Genomic DNA, 23,477 nt, shown 5'->3' with positions numbered 1-23,477 from the left:
GACTTCAAAACAGCCGGCATGAATGGAGGCATTGATGGCAACTGACGCAAGAACCGTATTACCATACGTCACACCACTGAACAACCGTCGGCAGGAACGCTCACTACCGGTGTGGCGCAGGCGTGAGATCGGTGTGGGCCCGCCACCGCAATGCCACACGTGTCCCAACGGCACATATCACTGGCAGAGCACAGTGAGAAACCAATTTCGGCCGGCACCCGAGCGAGACAACAGGGCGGGAAACGGACAGCCGGGAGTGGCGCTCTAAATCACCATGCCACCCCTGGGCAGTCTGGCAACACCGGAGAAGACCCAACAATAACAACAGCAACAACCACCACAGCGGCACCGAGTCTGGGACACGTGAGCGCAGAGGGAGGTGAACTGCTACGCATACCAGTGGTAGTAAATGGGCGCGTGGTCTACGCACTTATTGACACTGCCGCCAGCCATAGCTACGTTGCCGCACGGTTCGCAGAGGGGATGGGCTTCGAGGCCCACCCGGGCTCCCTACAGCTGGCCACCACTGGTGACGTCTGCCAGACCTTGGGCATAGTGACGCTGCGGGTGGAGGTACGGGACTACAGCTCGAGCACGACCGCCCTGGTAGTCGAGGACCTCCGGGATGACGTGATCCTGGGGCAGCTGTCGCTGCATGACCAGAACGCCACGATCAAAGTACGCAGATGCTGTGTACACATTGGCAACCAGGGCCTTCGTACAGTGTACGGCCTCAGGTGCTCACCGCCCCCAATCAAACACCAGGTTAGTCTCGACGACTTCAAACATAGTGTGCCGTTCGAGCACCAAGCCACCATCCAGAGTGTTATTGCACCCCGTAGTGAAGTGTTCGCAAGTGCAGACCCGTTGAGACGTACGATTGTCACCGAGCACACTATACCCACTGACCCTCACGTCCCTTTGTTTATACCTCCTGGCAGCTACGGGCACATGGGCAAGCAAACCATACTAAACCAAGTGAAAGAAATTTTGAGGGATGGGATTATTGCACCCAGGGAGAGTCCGTACAATTTTCAGGTGGTGCTGGCAGTAAAGAAAGATGGGAGGACGTACGTTTCTGCATTAATTTCAAGCCCATTAGCAAAGTTACAATAAACGCGCCCCCGCCCCTCTTAAACATAGCGAACACGATCGCGGGACTCGGAAACGCAAGAATCTTTTCCTCATTGGATCTAAAATCAGGTTACTGGCAGGTCCCCATACGGCCGTAAGACCGGCCGAAAACCGCTTTTACAACACCAGACGGCCGACGTTTCCAGTTTTGTGCCATGCTCTTTTGGGTTGCAAGATGTGCCGGCCACTTTCCAAAATATGATGATGCGCGTGTTAGGAGACTATGCTGGCAGGTTTGCCGCTGCATATCTTGACATCATTATTTGGTCGCAGACGTGGGATGAACATGCGCACAACCTCGTGCTAATTTTGGATCGCTTAGCCGCTCACGGACTTACATGCAACCCAGAAAAATGCCACTTGGGAATAACAGAGCTGAATTTCCTAGGCCTGGTAGTAAATACTGAGGTGAACCGCCCGACAACACAACTGTCTGTCATTGTCAATAAACCTGTGCTGACCACTCGTAAACAACTGCAATGGTTTATTGGGCTGGCCAATTGGTTGCACGCGTTCATACCAGAGTTTGCTGTAGTTGTTGCGCCCCATACTGCACAATTGTCGCCGAAGAAGCCGTACCGATGGACCGCACACATGCAAATGGTTTTTGAGTAACTGAAGGGCAGATTCCAACAATGTAATTTGCTGGCACGCCTGGACCTGGAGAAGCAGATAATCCTGCAAACGTATGCTAGCCAGGAGGGGATATAGGAACCCGCCGAACCCAAAGCGAACACGCCAGGAGAAGGGGTGCCAGAGCCGACTTCCGGGTACAACTTACGCCCCCGTCGGGCCCCACAGGACCCGAGCTGTTGTACGGTACGAGGGACACGAGCCATGAGCCGCACCGGAAAGCAGAAGTAAATAGTGTCACACCCACCCAGCTGCCAGCGCGAGCTGTTGTCACATCGACCTACTATGAAGGGGGGGGGGGAATTGAGACCGATGTGCCACCACCTCCTCCTTTACAAGCTGTGAGCTCACTCCTTCCACCACCACCCTCTACGACTCCAGCGTTTAACCGCCCGCCGAAGTGTGTGTGTGTGCGTGCGTGCGTGCGTGTGTGCGTGCGTCAGCCCGCGCCCACCGATGTGACGTCTGTGCTCCGCTCCTGAAAGTTGCCGAGCGAGGACGAACAGGCAGTGAGTCGTGAGTGCTGCTAGAGGAAGGAGCTTCATGCACCTGTCATCGTTTTCGGAGGTTTTGATTGATACAGGGGGAAACGGGTCTCGCCACACACATGCTACGTCATGGCCCTGAGAACAGAGTAGCCGGGTCCACATGCCCATTATACATGTGGTGGCGCCCTAAACTTCGACGAACACTTCTACCCCCATTGCGGTAGCATATTAAACCAAGACTGGATGTAAAGTTAAGTAAATAAATGGGTTTAGTTTTGACTTATGAATGCATAATATTATTAGTGTGAGTGTTAATCCACTGAATACAGGGAACACTAAGATCACCAAGAATCACTATATTGTAACCACAAAAGAGGCGTTTATCTTCCAAGGACTCAACATAACCCAAGTAAAAATTAGGAGTAATGTCTGGAGGTTAATATATAATACCCAGGATTAACGATGTGGTAGACATTAATTTTATTTTCAGCCAGACAACTTTGATACCGGGAAAGTTGTAAAAATACGCTGGTTGAACTGATAAAAATGTGTGCTTGTTCTCAACTGAAAGGACACCACCGCCTCTTTTCTTTGTTGGAAAATTTCCATCATCTCTAAAAACTAACTATCGGTCGGTAAAAAGTGCAAGTTTATGATATCTTCTTTTAGCCAAGTATTGTGGTCAAGCGTATAATGTCATTAATGAGAGCTGACACGATTTTCAGAAAATTCAAAATATTTTGTTCTTAAGCCTTTTTACATTTTGATAAGCGATTAAATATTCCTCAGAAAATGGCTTCACAGACGGAGATTATGATGCTCCTCCGGGCAGCAAAGTGGAAGTAGAAGTCGATGCAATAGGCCCGGAAGAAATGTTGAGCTCCTTTGTTGCAGAGACATTGTTTAGAATTTGATCTGGTGTTTAGAATTTTATGTGGATGCAATTTACCATAAAAGGGCTTATCGAGCAACCACTTGGCCAGTACAATATCATTGATGCTATTCATATTCCAGAACTGAAACATAGATAGAAGCATAGGAGTTGAATTGTAAGTTTTGTCACTTTAACTTGAGACAAATGGAGTTCATAAGAAATATAGTCAATGATTTCATGCTCTTGCACAGCTGGATCAAATCTAGTTACAAAGGTTTGGGTATCATTTATAGAGTGGATATATTTCTGATATCTACTTTCAGTTTCACGTTTCGTTTCAGGGTGACCAGTAGCTTTGGATTTGCGCCCGTGTTGCACCACGGTGAAGCCATCGCTGTCGACATGTTGGTTGTTATCATTAGCGCTCTTGACGCTGCGCAAATCGTGCTGAGTGGAAAGTAGGTCATGAGGCGGACTGCGGTTACCGGTGAGCTCTTGACTATTTGAAGTTTTGATGATCTCTGTTGGAATGTAGTTTTTCTTTGATATGAATCAATTCTTACCTAATATCTGCTGTTTCCGCTCTAGATTCCATGAGTAGGGTTTTGAGGATAAGGTTCTCATTCTTACACTCATCAACCTTTTCACATACGGTCTTCATGATTTGGAATAAATATTCCATATTCACTGATTCCAACTTGGTTATTTCAAAGTTGAGGGTATCATTCAATGGTTGTTTTTGAGTTACCGGATATTTAAATTTTTTTTTTTTTCGTTGGAGACACTCATAACCTCACTAACGTTTTGGTCTAATCAGATTGATCAAGTACTGAGGAATTTATTGTGAATAATTCTGTGAAGTTACAAGGTAGTTCAATACAGTAATCACTTCAAAAACATCAAGACCAGGGAGCGTGCCTAAAACACGTCCATTAGCTCTGAACACTGGCCGCAACTACATTGAATGTTTACATGGATTTTAATCCTTAATACATTTCATTTTTTTTTTTTACACACAGTTTACATTTCGTTGCCATTGATTTTTTGTGATGGTGCTGGCTTGAACCATTTTACCACACACTTGTCCACCCCCGGATATTCCGTTTCTCTTATCTTTTTTCCAATTTTTTTACTACTTAAATTAAACAGTTTCAAAATTGTTTTCTTGCGTTAAATTGTCAGAGGTGAAATCCAGAAATTCTCAGCAATAAAAATTTTTTTACTGTTCTATTTCTTAAATGGAAACATATTTTTCTGGCAATGTTGCACGCACAGTTTTAGATAATGACATGACCTACCTCTTCCACAACTACTATAGAATATAAAACTGAAAGCTGACTTGATCTCATAAGTCATGATAGATAAAGACATTAATTTTTCCGAGAAAGCAGATGGACATGGTAAGAACTATGTCAAGAAGCCTGATTATATGATTCAAGGAATAGTTATTTTTAGCCCAAGATTAAAGAAACAATAAGGGGATTAGGACGTCTGTCACTTGACATTCCTTGCTTGCTACCTGGATATTAGCTGGGTAGCGTAGACAAAGGGATGATATGTTTGGAAATATTTATTGTCGAGAGTTTATTTCGGTTGTCACAAAAACAAGTTTTAATGCTGTAAGCATTCTCCTTTCCTCTTGTATTGAAAAATGAATGTGTTACTTCAGCAGAAATTCAGCATTCTGTACAAGATCTTCAGAGCTTTGAATTATCCAAATAAAATATAAATAATACATAACTTTTTTTACATTGATTAAATAGTAAATTCAATGGACCAGAAAAATTTTCAAATATTTCATTTTCAAATTACAGAAGTTCGAATTAGAAAGTTTCTACTCTATTAGTAAAATTAGGCCGTACATGATTTTATGGAACTTAATTTGAGTGTAGTGTATAACCTTAAAACAGTGTAACGTGATTACCAGGTAGTTTTGTGTTATAAACAAGGCATTGTTTAAAATACTTTTCCTTTGTAAAGATATTGCTGTCTAACAGTTAGTGAGGAATTTTATCTTGATTTTGCATATCAAATAATATTAAAATATGTATATAGTGAAACAAGAATCCCATTTGGATCTTATTAGGTAAAGAAAAAGAACATAATAATTGTGGAGTCAGATTTGGAGACAGCATGTCTTATAAGTTTTCAAAGTGTGAACAGGAAACAGTTAAATGATCCATGCAGAGGTGACAGCGTAATCATTTAATTTAAGGGAGATACCTAGGTTTAAATATATTTTTTTGTGCATTGAATTTCAATTTATATTATATGAATAAATATACTATTTTTTAGTTCAAGAGTAAATGTAATTATTAGTTACAAAATAAATTCAGTGTATTGATTGAATCTGAAGTTAATATGTACTTTTAATAAGATTTAATTTAAAACATAAAATAATATTAAATGGCTGTTTTAAGTACTGGAATATAAAAACTATGTCTGGAGTCAGTGAAAAACTGGTGTGGTGTTTTTATCAGGGTTCCAGCAGACAGGGAAAACTGGGGGAATTTAACAGTTATCAAAAAAAAAATTCAGAAAGAAACAAAAAATTTAACATTGCCTTAGTTACAAAACACTAGCAGTATTTTTCCATACTATGTAATATCTTAATGTCTTTAAACCCATATATATTTTTATCATAATTTGTGTACCCTTAATAATACTCATATGATTTTTACTAATGTTCATTTAATTTATGAGATAAAAACAACTGTATTTATTTGAAGATCTGTGAAAAATTTTTAATCTTTTGCATGATCACAATAAATTATGAATTGTTACAAAGTTTGTTTAAACAAATATATTCATTTTCTTTTTCAGACTGGCAGTTTTGGTTATTTAGTTTTAATGGAAATGACAACAGTGTAAACAATGTATTATCCAGGAAAACATTTATATAATTGATTCAGAATGTAATTTGTTTGTTGAAGTTGTTTTAATAATTGAATGGGAATAATTTTAGGTGGGACAGGAAAAAAAAAGGGAAAACTCAAATTGGCTAATGTGATTGATTGGGAAACTTTGTTAGGACTTGTGGTTATTTTTTGCCATTTTGCAAATGCATGTGAACTTAAGGGGTAGGCCATAAGTTAACATTTTTTGATGTATTTCAAAGCATTTAAACAATAATTTCAAAGTGAGGTTCCTTTTAGTAGTACCTGCCAAGAATATATTATATCTTTAAACGAAGTCTTAAAAATGTAGAAATGAAAAAAATGCTATTTAGTGTCTAAAGAAGAAATTAAATTTATAGATTACCTCAATTTATTTCAGTTCTCAAAATTTAGAGCCTCAAATTCTTTCATAGTAATAATTTCTCCTATGCAATAACAAAGATGTAAAATTTATAGTAAAACACATTAACTTTTGAATTAGAATGTATAATACTAGTATACCTATCCCTCTCTTAGCACGACTACTTTGTTCCTAAAAATGGTCGTGTTATTCAAAATCACGTATTCTGAAGCATTAGTTTCCATAAATAGCAAGGCTAATTTATTTAATGTGTTCCAAAATTGTGTAGGAAAATATACTTTACGTAATATAAATGCGTTGAATAACACTCAACTATAAATATGTCACACCATTTATCTTTATATCCCTCCCATCACACTTTGCATGACCAATACCACACAGCGTAACGGGAGATACATGGTTATGTACTTTATCGTCAGTCGGCTGGCTGACTTGCCTGCCTGGGCGTGACCTTTAACTCAGGTTGCGTACCTTTCCAAACCATCCTTTACTGACAGTGAAATCGATATTACTGTCCGGATAATTACATTTTAATTTTTCAAAAATTAAAGTGCTTATTTGGGTATCACCACCTGGTTCAAACTATTTGTCAGGCCAATGATTATTTTTTTTCATTGCAACATTCATTTAACAACCTTTTCCATGTGAATCATCTGTTCATCTCTGTTCCGGTATCTAATGTCAAATATATTTCCACTAGTACAACCAACAGCATCAGACGTATATAAACTTTTGGTAAGAGTCATTTTAGTAGGATTGTGCGCACAGTTGATTGCTTGAAACTAAAGTGCGACCAACATAAGCATAGCCTTCATGACAATCTGCACGCTGTAGTACTTCTATTTTTGTCTCAAATACTTGAATACGATGCATTATGAGTGATCAAGCACGTACAGTTACCGGCAGCTGAATGGGCAGATGTTTCTTTTGTTTGAGTGAATTCCCTGCCACTGGCTAGACTGAGTTCACAGCCCAGTTTGTGGCCAGGCAACAACAGTATGGCACAGCGGCATACGCGCGGACGTAAAACATTTGGTCCTTTACATTCCATAACTGCAATTTAACTTGCCATAGCTAATGTTTGTACAACAGCCAAAAGCGTAGCAGACCTGCGCTCACCTCTTCCCTCCTTGTTTGTCTAACTGTATCCCACGACACATCTGTTGTTTACAGAAGTTAAAACAGACTTCGTGGTGTCGTGCATGACTTTTTTTTTGTCTGCCGAGATTTCGTGCTAACATAAATTTACAGACGTGCTATCCAAGACTGGGGCAGTAAAATTCACATAGCGCTAAATGAATCCACGCAATCTGAAGACGTGCTAAGTGAGGGATAGGTGTATATGCCAAAACTAATTACATTACGTTACTGACCATAATACTGTTACAATTTATGATGTGGGGAGAACTGAGTTCGTAAGAGATGGTCAAATTTTTTCCAGTTTTTTTCATCACTAATATTTATATCATTAATAAATAATCTTGCTTAAAAATGCCTAATCACCAATTACTTGCACTTAAAAATGTTTATTCTCAAGTCACTCAGTGTCTGTCAAGTTCCATATTTTGCATTCCTCACTGGGCCGCACTCTTCGTGCAACTCTTGCCACATTCGTCACACCCTGCGGAACTCTTGTCGCCAAAAACCTGTCGCAGAACTTACCGTGGAACTCTGTCGCCAAACTCCGTCCCCAAACTTTCGCCACATGCGCGGCACTCGCCGTCTCGGGACTCCGTCGCCAAAAACTGTCACAGAGGCCGGCGTCGCTGCTTAAGTAGTCTGTGGCGCCGTTTTCGAATCTACGAGAGCAGCTGTGATGAGTCGCGTCATCTCGGGCCAACCCGACGCCCAAAGCGTCGAGAATAGCGTCATTCGCTCACGCCACTTCACACGGCAGCCCGCGGAATTCCCAAGTCCTCTCAGCGATAGATAACGGAGCCGAGGCAGGATGACACGCAAAGAGCAGGGGGGGGAGGGTGGTAGCGACGACCTTTGTAATCTGGCCAGGCGCGCGTGGCATGCCTTACATCAGTGTACAGATGTGGCCGCTCAGGGCCGCCAACTAGCTCCAAACTTGACATCGCGGTCTGGTCTCTCGGGTTCATAACAATACTTATGTAACTTTAGAGTGATTAGTTTCTATAGTCATAAACCTAAAATAACATTTTAGAGACACTATCATAGTTACTGAAATTAAAGCTTGTTTATCAAAAATTAATGATACATCTTGATATTAAAACTTTAAAAAACAACACTATTTAGTAAAACCTCATTGCTACAATCACTCAAAGTTTCTACGAATATTTTTGAAATAGGTAGATTGGGGTGGGTAGTAATAAACATTTTGAACCGACTAACACCCCCTCCAATTCCCACCGGACCCTTTACGCCAAAATATGCCATTTTTCATACCAAATCTGTGTTAGTGTCAGTCGTTTCCGGCAAAAAATGACTAAAAATTACTAGTTTTCAAAACTAAATAAATCTTTTTTAATGACTTGTATAAAAAATGATACTCCAGAAAAGAAGATTCAACTACCTTCTGTCACCAAAACGAGCACAAACACAGTGAAGTGCGTGGTGCAGCAGTATCCTTTAACAAGCTTTAAAGTAAATTGACACTGATTTCAATAGGAAAATTCAAGGATTTTTCATTAAAGTGATACTTAATTGGACATGGAATGTAACTATCTACCACGCTAGAGGCTTGCACAGTAGTGGCTGCGATGTGGACATGTTCTTTTTCTTTCTCTCACACTCTTCCTTTCCCCTCCTCCTTATCTCCCTCTGCCTGATACATTCCAAACCTGTCTTATCTGTCACGACCTTGGTTCAGGAGACAATTAAAAGTGGCATTAGTAGTGTAGGCTTGAGGAAGAGGGTTTAGTTTTTCAGCTAAGCTTGGTTTGAACAAGAGTCAAAATCATGAATTAGATATTTTACAAGCTTAAATCAAACTATACCATGTCCAGAATCTTCATATGTAATTTGGAAGATATATCCAGGCAATAGTTTTAGAAGAGGAAAGAAGATGCATTACAAAAAGATTATATTTAGGACATGAGAGATGGCCCTAAACACCCAAGAAACAGATACTTACATATAGGATTGGTGTTAACTTAAATACTGCGTAGAAAGTAGAGCAGTTCAATATTATTTTAGGAAGAAGCGATAATGACAGTCCACCTTGGGCAAACTTTTAAGTGTGCTTTTAAGAGCAAACTTTGTCGATGCCTCATGAAGCAAGATGATCAAGCAACAAAACACATTCAGTGGAGGGGAAGGTAAATCAACAAGTAGGAAATGAAACTTCTTTATTCCACTTTAAGCGAGAGAAAAAAAATGCAGTCTCAGGCAGACACAGCCAGACCAGTGAAACTTCTCCATAAAGTTGGTTTACCTTTCCACTCGCATTGAAAGTCTAAATGTTCATTCTTCTTCATTATTCATAAAAGAAGTTCTGAAACGGGCAGTATAAACATTAAATGATATTGTCAATAGTATAATTCAAAATAATAAAACGTAATGTCAAGCAAATTAATAAAGGGAAAAAAAAGAGAGATGCATCTGTCAAGTGAAAAACAGAGCATCAAAAGTTGTAGAAAGTTCATAGTATTAGCACCATTAGTATAAGAGGTGGATTCAAAGAGAAGATAGTGCATTGATTGCTCTGTAGCATCAATATTTTTAGAGTCTGGTGGGAACTGACCTACAGTCGCTAAACTGAGAACATGTCAGGGTGTCGTCACACTTCACAGCACAACATCGAGTCGATTCAATCAGCAAGGTCGTGGTAACAAGTATTTAGCATTGATGCCTTGGGTGAAGAAGGGAGAAGCACCAACTTGGCCGTGCCACATTATACGTAACATCTTATGATTGACAATCTCTGATTTTCTCTGCAGTACAATTAAAGTGGCAGGAAAAAATAAGTGTCATAATAAAAAAAAATGGCTGGAAGGAAGTAGAAGAGTAATAAAAATCGAGCATCAAAAGGCAGGTATGAGATACAGTAAAATATTGAGCTTACAATGCATTGCAATATAGAGAGGAAAAAGCATATTCACTCTCTCTGAAACGTGACTTACATGTGACTTTTTAAAGATATCTGTTGTTTAGTGGGATTGTGTTTGGTATTGAAAAGTGATAAATAAAAAAGAATGCTAAAGAAAGGCAGAATAAGTACATATCTATCAATATATGATCAGAGTTGTTACATGGGGGTCTCCCATTAATCACGTGATTTTTTTTTAGCAAATTTTTAACCCCCCCTGCCCCCTAGTGATTTGTGGTGATGTTTTAGACTAGCTCTCCCCCCCCCCCCCCCCATTAATCACGTGTATTTTTTTGGAACAAAATATTTTTAAAAAATTCAGAATATTATCTTTAAATATAGGTATAATCTAATTAAATTCTGGAAAATTAAGCACAGTGATAAAAATGTCCAGACACACATTAAGGTTGCAGGTTTATTCTTACTGGCATAAAAATAATAAAGGAAAGGCTTATATGTGATTTACGCATGTATTCGGCGCCACAATCACAGTCTTACTGGTGACTGGCAAGCCGAGCCGTGTGGTTCATGTTGCGGCGGGCGGGGATATTGTTGCCTGGCTACGGCTAGTCAAGGTCACGGGTCACTTTTCGGTTTAGTAGAAATCGGGCAAAAAAATAAATACACGTGATATCTCTCTACACCCCCCCTCCCCCCTTAAGATATTTCGTGATTTTTCCCGACCTCCCCCCTCCCCCCCCCTTTCTATCCTCACGTGATTATTAATGGACGATCCCATGTATAAATGATCATAACCGGGTAAATTCTGGGAAATGAAAATTTTCAGGAATTATTGGGAAAAGTTTGGTAAACCAAAAAATATTTGTTATTTTTTCAAGTGACAAAAAGTAAAAAAAAAAAAAAAAAAAAAAACTTATTTCTTATGTTTATGCATATCAAGATTTCCCATTACAGTCAACTAACTTTATTATCAAAGATACGTAGTTGTTTGTGTAAATTCTCTTTCGGACACGTTTTAAAATGTTACAATCCCAATCTATTCTGCTACGGCTGTGTAGCATGTATGAAAATGTATTCAGTGCTAGTAGTTGATGCCTGTGTAGAGTGCGTACATATAGTTGAACATCAATATCGATAACTTGCCAATTGGATGCATTGGAAAAAGGCTGTGTGTGTGTTTCATGGGCAGTGTAATTTCGGGAAATGTTCAACATTGTTTCAATGTAAAATTAACCGGACGTTAAGCAAACATCGTTAACTGTGAGAAAACTTAAAAAGCTTTAACACTTTTAGAAGGTTTCTCTGTAAAACAAAATTTTTTGTGATGCTGCTACAACTGTACATAATGAACTGTTTTTAGAAATCTTTACTTTGAATATTTGGCAGTGTGTAAGTTTCATGTTTTTTAAAGCAATTGTTTTTCTTCTTGCCAGATCCTGTTGGAGGAAGCAGGGAAAACATGCCCACCTCTGCAGCACCTCCAAATTACTATCGTGATGGTGATGGAATGGATTCCTTTCGATCTGATCTGGGGCCGCTGCCTCAAAACTGGGAGAAGGCGTTCACTGAGAGAGGAGAAGTTTATTTTATTGAGTTAGTTGTTTCAGAACATTTATTTTGGTACATTTAATTTTAACCCAAACAAAATATGTAATATTTCTTTTAGTTTAGTTTTTCGCACACACTAATGCATTTTTTGGCTGTGTAGCTTTGAGCTAGTTTGTAATTGAAACACAACTTGATCTCACTATCATTTTGGTTTGAAATATTTCTAATTCCATATAGGCAGATTCTTGATACTTGAATGATAAAATGGGCAGAGCATTATTTACTTGCTATAAAGATAGAATTTAGAGTTTAAGTATCTACATTAATATGCACTTTATATGCACATATGTTTTTAAAAATTTTAAAGATTTTGGCTGTTTATGCCAAAAGATGTATTAAAAGTATGTGTTTTTTGGCATCAATATTTTGCAATGAATTACACCAATTCAATAAAAATTCATCATTACAGCTAAGTGACAACAATCAAGACCATATAAGAAGCTTTCAAAAAAATTTTTTACCAATGAAACAAAATTAATGTTACTGGAAATAAGCAAACAGAATGTACACAATAAACTGAACACTACATAACATTTACCAAACATTTAATGAGTACAATAAGAATATAAATTGCAAATTGGCTACAAAATAGGCTAAAAGGAAATTAAGTGTATAATCATCACAGAACATAAACTAAAGTACCCGATGTTCATCAAGATAAGTAAAAAATAAAAGGCCGGGTATTAGCACCCTCTTACAATTGTGAAAAGAAGCAACTTTTAACCCAGTAGTAAAACTAATGCCACCACAAAATTAATGGAACAAACAACAAACAACAGACAACACAAAAGCTAAATTAATTTCAGAACTCCTGAACTAAAATCACCAATCCGGCCATCTAATCAGATTTTAAATTGAATAATAAGATGACAGTCCCCTAACTAATACAGCAGAGCCATATGACAAGTCATGACAATCTTAAATAATACAGTATGTTACTGCTGCTTAGCTTGATAGCGGTCCTCCATAATTTTTATATCTTTATGCTTTCACGTTTTCTTTAAAATAAATATTGACTGTAATTAGTAACTTGTCTCTGAATATAATTTTTTTTGCTTTGTTTTATTTTTGATGTTAAATATGTATTTGCTAGCCATAACTCAGGGACATCACATTGGCTGGATCCACGCCTTTCAAAATTTCAGAAGAAATCTCTGGAAGAGTGCCTTGATGATGAGTTGCCCTATGGCTGGGAGAAGATTGATGACCCTCATTATGGCACCTACTACATAGATCATGTTAACAGGAAAACTCAGTATGAAAATCCTGTGATTCAAGCCAAGCAAGCAGCTCAAGATGGTAGTGGTGAGTTATCCAAAGTACTCTAAAGTAATGTTAGGAAGTGTTACAACCTATTTTTGTTACTGTTATGTATTTTGGTGTTGCTATAGATATGTGGATGTTGTCTCACCATAGGACTTGCTGCTCTTAGATGTACAATAGTATGGAGTGAGAAGTACACAGTGGTAGCACTGGTCTTGATTTCTAAGGGTGGAATTCATAGTGGTGATATAAGCAATACTTGAAAAAAGTACTGCTTATATGCATGCTTAAGTATGGCATTAAATTCATAGCGAACAAAAAGAGCACTGCTTATTAGGACTACTTCAAGTAATACTTCACGAAGCACTGCGTCAAATAAGTACTGCTCAATACGAATTCACAGCCATGAAATAAGTTTGCCTTGTTTCGCAAGTATTCATAATCAAATAAGCCGTGCTTATTCATTGATATAAGTAATACTTCATGAAGTCGGCTATCTAGGTGACTCAAGTACCGGTACAGCCTGCCCCACACGACACCCATTTCCTTAGCAGTTTTCATGTAATTTTTATGCTAGCGCGCCTGCGCCCGTGTGGGTAACATTTCAGCACCCTTCCAAGGGGTCTGGCTCTGGGTATAAAAGTTTTTATAACCGAAGTCTTAGCCAAAACCGTAATAGAATGTGTTCTATTTTTCTGCTATACCCACGAGCTGGAGCCGTCAAGATGGCGGACCCACGTGTTGCAATATAACCCCGTATATAGTCTGTATTGTCAACATTAAGGGACGTAACAAATGTAATGGTATGCCAAATGAAACTTTATAATAGTAAAACTACTATGGAATATATTTGTTAAGCTGAAATTGCCACAGAAAGAAGTAATCGGAAATTTTAAAATACGTTATGAAAATACGTTGCATTTTATATTACCCATTATCTCCTATCACATCCGTAGAAGTTGCGGTAGCGTAGTGGCGAAGGGCACGATGGTAGTGGTAGAAGGGTGATTTTGAATGTGGTTCGAATCCTCATCAGTCCAATTTTTTTTTAGTTTTTTTTAAATAACAGATAATTAAATTGTACATACTGTGCTTTCTGCAAATATAAATTATTAGAATTAATTTATGATATAATATTATTAACTACATTTAGGTGTCTCAGTCCATTGATTTTATTCATAGTACTACGTACCTAGATTTATTTTTACTTTTAAAAAAGTAAAGTAAAATCACATGTTCACAAATAATTTAAACCAAAAGTTAATTTTATAATTAAAATGCCAACGTTTATTAAGAAACGAGTGTCCATAAATTAATAATGAATAAACTGATACTTCATAGCGACACACCTGTGAGGGTAAAAAAAAAACATGCAAAATGTTTTTCTTCACCTAAGATTTAAATTTATTTCGCGGTATGTGCGTGTTTATTTGTCTCACTGGGTTACAAAAAATATTAGTTTCAATTCCTCTAATTATGTAGTTAAATATATAAGTAATCAATAAATCTTATATATAACATATATGAATCTGTAGCATTTTTTTACTATTACAATGAAATTAGCTTGACTAACTGTATAATTAAATTAATATTAGAATTTAAACCGTACATAAACTACATTTAAATTTATATATTTTTAGATTTTGAAATTAACCTACAACTTAAAAATATATTTGTAATTCCAAAATTGCTCTTAATTTGTTTTTAAATACTAAAACAATTTTGTTATTTATTTGAAAATGAAAAATATAAGATAAAATATCAAATAATATTTCCGCAAGTTACATAATTTTTAACACAAACAGGTGTAACTTTCACTTTTTTTTCAGTATTTTGATAAGTTGACTTCGACAGGTTTATCCTCCCCTGATATGTTTGCTTTGGTCGGCAACTGCGTTGGCTGGTTTTCTGTTAGCATTCTAGGTATCGTGTGTATGGAGTTAAGAAATCTTTCTGCGGTTCTGCTATACAAATTTTTATGAAAATTTTTATACCTATGGGTATAACAGAAGTTATAGCAGAAAATGGGCATTGTGTGGGGTGGGCTTAAGGATTTGTTTGTTGTAAGGAATAGGTTATGTTAGTTATTAATTCCCGTTAATTTTTCCATATATTTAATTAAAATTGAGAGAGTAAACAAATTCAATTTGGGGAAAGAAACGAAACAAATCGTTGCCGCTTAGTTTTGTAAACAATACAGGCTACATACATAACCTCTTCTGCAGCTAGCGTGATGGATTTTGGTGATTGGGACGATTTTGAACAATTTGCGGATGAAGTTTACGAGGACCATGTCAATGTACGGACACCAAAGCGCTACGTACAAGATGCATTAAACCCTTTCGAATGGTATAGTGATTCTGAGTTCAAGCGACGTTTCAGGTTCAGCAAGAACACAGTCATCCAAATTATCATGCCGTTAATTGAACCTGCACTGAGGAAAGAAACTACTGCTTTGTATTTTAAGACCAACTGCTTAAACAAAATTCTTTCCGAATCAGTATAATGTTTTCCTCTCTTTTCTTTCCCACTAGCCATCACGAATCATGAAAGTTGTTTCGCTACCACGTGGTTAACTTCACCTGCTTATAGATCACAAACACAATATGGCCAACATAATTTAACAACACAAAGATTCAAAACATATTTATGTAGTTGTAAGTTCGTTTTTAATACATGTTCATATTTATGTTATTCAAGTTCACTATCAAATAAAGTATAAATATAATCTTACGTATTAATTTCATTATTTTAAACGCATATATGGTTTGAAACTTGGGCATTTTTATTTTCAAACAGGTAAACTATGTATTTACAGCGGTATATTTGCTTGCGTTACTTTGACACCAAATTCGTCCTTTACTTTTTGAGATACTTCATCAAGTACAGCATGGCCAATATAAGTAGTGCTTGTTCAAGTATTACTTCGTCAAGTATAGGTTTATGAATTCATTGCTGGAATAAGTACTACTTGAAGAATAAGCACTACTTTATAAAGTATTACTTATTCGCCAAACAAGCCTTTGACTATGAATCCCGCCCTAAGACCCAGGTTTGAATTACAGTCTTTCCTGATTTTAATTTTGCATGCTTTTCTAAAATCACTCCAGAAAACTTCTGGGTTTATTCTTCAATATTTCTTTCCCAAATCATTTCTGTTTTGTTTTGTTTCCATCTCCAATGACCTCACAGTCAGAAAAACTTACCGTGTTTTCTCGTGTAATCCTCGCACATTTTATTCTAAAATCAAGTTTGAAAAGTAGGGGTGCGACAATTATGCGGAAAAATTTTTTTTTGTTAGGTAAAGTTATTCATAAAAACAAAACCCGTTCATGGAAAGTACCTTTATTTAAAAAGAGGTGGAGTATACAATAGCACGCCAAACAATCTATATTAAGGGCTCCGCCTACCTGGTCACACAGACGGTGCGTAGAGCTTCAGGAAAAACAACGCGATTTCAAAACTACTCAAGATATCCCAGTGGGGTATGTTTACGAAAAGCATTTAAGAGTTCGCTGAGGCCCGAAAAGTACTTTTAATTTTGGATCATGTTTTTAAACTGTATTTCTAGAAGAGTTAAAATGGCTAAAACGCATGTTTTCAGAGTAATTTTTAGGCGTAAAACAACCAGTACAGATTCTTGAAAGCACTTAAGGGACTTGCATTACACCTTTATCTTCATTTATCGGCCATATAATGTTGTGGTCACCGCTCAAATTTCACAGTTATCCTGTGACGACGAGTAGACTACGCGTCAATTCAGAGCCTTGCGCTTAGAGGCGATACCGCGCTAGAAATACCATCGAGCGTCGCACTTATCATCCCGCCTCACTAACACACATACACCCCTGACGAGGCGGGCCCCTTAATAATTCCTTAAACAAAAACCTTTCTTCAATTTTAAATAGAATAACCAAAACTCTAACACGAACGCAAGCCACTTGAATCGGACGTGAACTAGCGTGTCGTAGTACACACTTGCCACGAAAGAATGCGGGCTATCAAATGTAGTTAACTCGGCATCTGCCAGAGAGCGCGCGTTGCATCCAATCGGCGAGATATCGATATTCGACTACGTGCGCGCGCTGTATACGGGAAGAAACATAACCAAACCTGAATGATGCGCTGGCTACATTTTTATAAGCGGTACGCCGTGGTAAGGCAGGCAATCAGATAAAGGAAATACCGTTTAAAAACGTTTTTAAAAGAAAATTTACACGTTGGACAACTTTGTATTTCCGTTAATTAAATAAATAAGTGGTAAATGACCAAAATTAAATTTTAGATTATACCAACACCACGGTGACACAGACCATCAGATAAAGGAAATAACGTTTAAAAACATCTTTATAAGAAAATTTACACGTCAAAAAACTTCGTATTTTTCAGTTCATTTATTAAGTAAGTGGTAATGACCGAATAAATATTAGATTTCTACTTAAAAATACATTGTTTTGTACAGAAAAGATACCTACACAAAGCGCTCGGCATCTACTAAAAGGACCAAAAACATCATGCGACGTTTACACAAGAAGTTTTTTTATCCCAATTTTGACAGCCTAAAATATGGTTGCGACGGTTACGCGCGTGCAACCATTATGCGATAAAACACGGTATAATGAACATCATTAGTATACATAATGTATATACACTAGTGATGGCCTGAATTTGAATATTGGTTATCAAGATAATCGCTACTTTTTCCGATGTGGGCAGTTTGCAAAAAATATATATATTATCGTTTACACAATTTTGAAGCTGCTTCAAAGATTATAAACTATACACCAGCTTAAATTTGCTAAACTCTTGGATTTTCTGCATTTGTGAAATACATTAAAACATGCATTCAGACAGAATTGAACCCACAAAACCATTTGGTGATAACCAAAATTTATTTTTACAAAAAGTTCATGTTTTAACTATAAAATGTTAAAATGTTAAAAATGAGATGGCTTAGAATAAACAATAAAAGAGAATTTCATGTACAGCATTGCAGCGTCCATTTGTTGCCAAAACAAAAATAAAATGTATTGTGACATGTACCTTTCGCCTTTCGGGGTGGGGGGGGGGGGGGGGGGGGGCTAGTGCAAAGTTAGTTTTTGTTGGCTTGTTATAAAAGAAACAAACCATTATATTGTGATTTGGTGAGGGGGGGGGGGGGGTGGAAATGATACGTAAGGATAGCCCAATCAATTTTATACAGTTTTATTTGCTACTGATATTTATATTTCTAATTAATCTCCATATTTAATGTCCACAAAAATTCACCAAACTTAATGTCTGTTGACAAATCACTAAGTATGACAAGTCCACAGTTCACACTCCTCATTTGAGCTAGACTCAACATTGGCTCAGCCCTTACCTTGCACCTGTCCCCACACACACATGCATGCACGCACGCACGCACGCACGCACGCACGCACTCACGTGTTCACGCTCACAGTCCTACTGTACCACTTTCATTCGTCCCCTCTTTCTCCTCTGGATGCTGTACACATATAATTTAGCCGTTTCAACACATATGGGCCTTCTCATGATGCTTGAAGCTTAGGGCACCTGCCCTTTCTTCGCTGTGGGTTGTACAGCCACATCAAATCGCCTTCCTGATAACCAGTCGAGTTAACCTGCAGATCATACCAAGTCTTCATTCGGTTTGTCGCTAATTGGAAGTTCTTACAAGCTTGATTGTGTATGAGTGCCATATGCTCCTCCAGACGTTTGCCATAGTCAGTTGTGCTGGTTGGCTCTTGGCAAGGATGGTCGAACTTGATGTCACAGAGCAGTCTCAACTCCTGTCCAAACACAATACTCGCAGGGGTCTGTCCAGTGGAGTCGTGGATGGCATCTTTATAAGCCATCAGGTATAACTGGATATGTTAATCCCAATACTGTTGAAGGTCAGCCACAACCTTAGCAAGGTTTTCCTCATGTGTAACCTCTCCACCATGCCATCAAACTGAAGATGTATGGCTGTAGTTCTGGTTCCCAGCAACCGATACACTTCATGAAACACTGTCGACTGGAATTGCAGCCTTGGTCTGAGTGGAGCTCCATTGGTACCCAAAATCTGCAATTGAAGTTGTTGACTAGTTCATCTGAAATTGTAGTGGCTTCTTGGTTAGGACGTGCATAAGCCTCTGGCCACTTACTGAAGTAATCCATTGCTAGTGGAATATACCGGTTACTATCTTTAGTATAGGGAAATGGTCCAGAGATGTCAATGGCTATCCTCCCACATTGTAGGTCCTAATTTTCCCACGACTACGGTGTTGTAGCCCTTTTCTAGCCGAGCGTACCTCTCATTGTCTACACCAAGCCTCCACATCCTGGCGACACTTGAACAAATAATAGCATTGGCAGATCTTAGATAGAGTTATGTTCACCCCTAGGTGACCACCAAAGGTACCATCATGAATTTCTTTCAACACCTCTACCGGTAGACTCTTTGGAAGTAGTAGTTCCATTTTGGCTCTCCCATGCTCCCATTAGCAGTCCATTCACTATCCTTACAGAATCCCACTGTGCTCAATAAGCTTTCACAGCTCTTCGGTCACTGGATATCTTATGCCATGAATGGATGTCCGCTAATGTTCTCTAGACAGCTTATAATGGGTCCCAGGTCAGGATCTTGTTGCTGCGCTGCTTTCAAGCTGGCATTATCCCATTTATCTTCCCCGTTAGTTTGGTTGTTAGCCAAATGCCTCAGTTTCCCTATTTTTTTTTTGCCCATTTGCAAAGGTTGCGGTCTATCTTTCAAGATCTTCGGGAGAGAGCGTCACAATTGCTGTGAATTTAGCATTTCCTGTGTTCTATCCGACAAATCATCTATTTAATCCACCTAGCATATGTTCCTCTGGATTCTTGAACTCTTAACAGTACTTAAGTGGGGCATGATCAGTGTGTGAAAGGAATTTTATCCCATATCAGTATTTGTGGAATTGTTGTAGAGACTTCACTACAGCCAGGAGTTCTTTTCTTGTGTCACAATAGTTTCGTTCAGGCTTAGACAAAACTTTGCTGTAATATGCTATTATTATTCATTCATTTCCATCTTGAACCTGGGAAAGCATAGTACCCAACCCATTTCTTCTTGCATCTGTGTTTAGGATATACGCTCCTTATTGAGGGGGGTTGGCAAGTATGGGACTAGTACACAGGGATTCCTTGAGGTCTTGAATGACAGTTTCACATGCTGAAGTCCATAGAAATTGCCTCTTGTTCTCGGTCAGCTGATGCAGGGGTTTTTGCGACTGCTGAGAACCTAGGCACAAACCGCCTATATTAGGCACAGAGTCCCAAGAAACTCCTTACATCATACTTATTCTTAGGTTGAGGCCACTCCTTAACAGACCTGATCTTCTTAGGATCTGTTCGCAAGTATGTCCCAGGAATGTTACCTCATGCTGGAACAAGAAGCACTTCTTAGAACTTAACATTGTGCATGACAAAGACTGTCGAACACATCCTGGAGATTTCGCAAATGTTCCTTCACTGTCCATCACAATAATGTCGTCCAGGTATACTAGGCATGTGACGCCGTCCCCGCTGCCTTATTCCTGAATTAATAAAATTATAATTTTAACTTGAGGGCGGGGTTCTTTGCCTTGTGGCTGCAGGCAGGGGCGCGTCGACAGAGGACCCCCCGGGCTGTTTTGGCCACTCAGGACGCCGTGATGATTAAGAGAAAACACTTGAGTATAACTGAATTCATTAATACGTCACATTGTACATGGCGCCGTCACGCAACTGGCCGTATCATCGTCTACCTTTTAATCTCCGTACACGCAGCCCTCAAATGACGACACTTATTAATGTCTAGCGGAAATCGGCAAAATGTCAAACAAGGGGTGCAGGCTATCCTGAAACTACGAGTACGAAAGATGGCAACACGTGGCATGTCGGGATACTAATGTTAAGAATACGCCGAACGGCGGTGAGATTGAACACACAATACAAAAATGGCTGAATACATACAGGCTACCCTAAAGAATCATGATATCACAAAATTACACATGGCGGACGTTTCAGCTCTTAACACGCCCCTGGCATTGGCTAAACAAAGCACGCGGATGATGACTAACTCTAACACTAGAATTACTATCGCAAAACTAAAGTCCGACGTGGAGGCGTCTTGAGATTAACAGGGTGAATAAACTGACGATTTATAGTTCAGAATGGGCTGAGAATATTTAGTATAGTTCCTTTCTTGCTGTGACGCAGCGATTCGAAGCGGATGAATTGACACTAAACTGGTACATCCGGTTTCAGCGTGAAACGACTGGCTGCCCGCGCGCAGGGCTCCAACTCTGATGAGTCCACAATCACGACTCCCCCAGCTGTCTGGCAACCCGGCCAGGGAGGGCTCGACCTCCCACGGAAAGTTACGGAGCGCGGGAAGATGGTGACGGCCAGCGTTGTAACAAAAAAGCACCTGGATCAACATGAATTAGTTAGAGTTTTTAAGGAAATAAAAATTTTTAGTTTTTCTCTGAAATAAAATTACATGTGCACTATGTTTTGATGGCGCAACGCCACACCTGGCTGGGCGCGTCGCACAACATAGCCGGCCGTGACTAGTGTCACGACGTTCGGCGCACTGCCCTAACTCACCCTATATGGCACGCGCGGGCGTGTTCGTTGCACACGTCCTAGTCAGGTGTTAAGGACACACAACGGCCTGTGTGACCAGAGGGAGCACTGACAGCCGGCGTCACATGTTTTCTAATTCAAGCCATGCAGCACATGTTCCATCAATTTCTCAAAAGTTGCAGGAGCTTTACATAACCCGAATGGTAACAGTGACCTGGAACAGCCCACTCTCTTTTGAGAAAGCAGTCTTCTCTTTATCCTTGGGGTGCAGCTCCACTTGCCAGTAACCACTCTTTAGGTCCTGTGTAGAGAACCATCTGGTGCCAGAGAGTGTATCGGGTGTATCTTTGATACGTGGGACGGGGTAGCTGTCGTTTTTAGTGATGTCATTCAGCTTCCGGTAGTCCACACAGAACCTCATTTGGCCATTCTTCTTTGCTATTTTGCTTCTAAAACGAAACCCAAGGGCTCGCTAATGGTTCTATTACACCGGCTTTCATCATACCTGCAAAAAATTTCTCTGCTTCTTCCTATTTTGCTATAGGCAGCCGCCGTGATGCTTGTTGGATTGGTTCCGCATCACCTGTGTTGATGCAATGGTAAACCAGGCTTGTTTTCTCAAGGTCAGTATCCCCTAAGGAAAATATATTCTGGTTGGTTACTAGAAAAGGGGTGACTTCTTCTATTTCTTCATATGTTAGGTTATTTTGGGATCACTTTAATAATTGTTCTAGATTTGGGTTCAGTGGTGGCTTGGTATGTCTAATAGTTGAAGAATACTCACACTGGCATACCCAAGAGAGCGGTTCTTACTGAAGAATACTCATACTGGCGTACCCAAGAGAGCGTTAGTCAGCTACCTGTTGGTTCCCCTTGTTTCTGAACCCTTGTTCGCAAATCGAGGTTGACCACCCTGATTGGTACAACCTCGTCAACCTTTGCAATGCTTCAAGCAACCAGGAGCTTTTCCAATCCTAATGTCATATCTGGCTCATTTAGTCAGCTGAAGTTGCCCCTAGGGTCTCACATTATCCTAGTTGCTATTATCTGCTCATGGTTTGCTGGAATTGAAAAAGATTTTGTTACTACCACTTGCATTTCAGAAAGTTCCTATTAGTCGGGGGTAAACAAGGCCACCTCTTCATCTTTAATACGCAGTACCTGTCTTTCATGTAAACGAATCCATATCGATTCATGATGTCCACTCCTAGGATGACCTCATCAGTGATATCAGCAACAAGAAAAGTCTGTTATAATTTCCAAGTTCCAATCCTTGTCTTCAAATCCAGCTGTCCATGCACAGGTGAAGTGTCTCTGGCGGCTGTTTGAGTCTGTTGGGGATGGGTGTTCTCTTCAGCTTTTCCCTACTTACAATGTCTGTGCGGACTGTAGATGCTGATGCCTCTGTGTCAACAGTAAGTAAACACTGTATGCTATTGATCCAGTCACTAAGCAACAAACTGCCATGGCCTCTTCAAAGTAAGGATACAGGAAAAATCCTAGGGGCTACTATTTCCCGTAGAGCTGGCATGCACCCTCTCACACGCTACTGCTTGTTTCCTTATTTTTGTTGTTGTTGCTCCTGCTTATCTTCCTGCTGCAATGTCTTCCTGCA

General features: G+C 39.2%; 1 protein-coding gene across 11 annotated transcripts in view; it reads left to right on the top strand.

Moving 5' to 3' along the window:
• Positions 1–23,477, top strand: part of LOC134529396 (membrane-associated guanylate kinase, WW and PDZ domain-containing protein 1) — a 356,729-nt gene that overhangs the window by 111,716 nt on the left and 221,536 nt on the right. For 10 of the 11 annotated variants that reach the window (XM_063363421.1, XM_063363420.1, XM_063363424.1 and 7 more), the window contains 2 exons: positions 11,836–11,995; positions 13,104–13,315. In XM_063363421.1, the coding sequence (XP_063219491.1) occupies positions 11,836–11,995; positions 13,104–13,315 (372 nt within the window). Of the gene's footprint in view, positions 1–3,475; positions 3,617–11,835; positions 11,996–13,103; positions 13,316–23,477 lie in introns of those variants that run through there. The other variant, XM_063363431.1, reaches the window with a different exon arrangement.

Source organism: Bacillus rossius, chromosome 2 (assembly GCF_032445375.1).
Source record: "Bacillus rossius redtenbacheri isolate Brsri chromosome 2, Brsri_v3, whole genome shotgun sequence".
Taxonomy (NCBI): domain Eukaryota; kingdom Metazoa; phylum Arthropoda; class Insecta; order Phasmatodea; family Bacillidae; genus Bacillus; species Bacillus rossius.
Note: the sequence above shows the minus strand (reverse complement) of the source record. Positions and strands in the feature narration are given on the sequence as shown.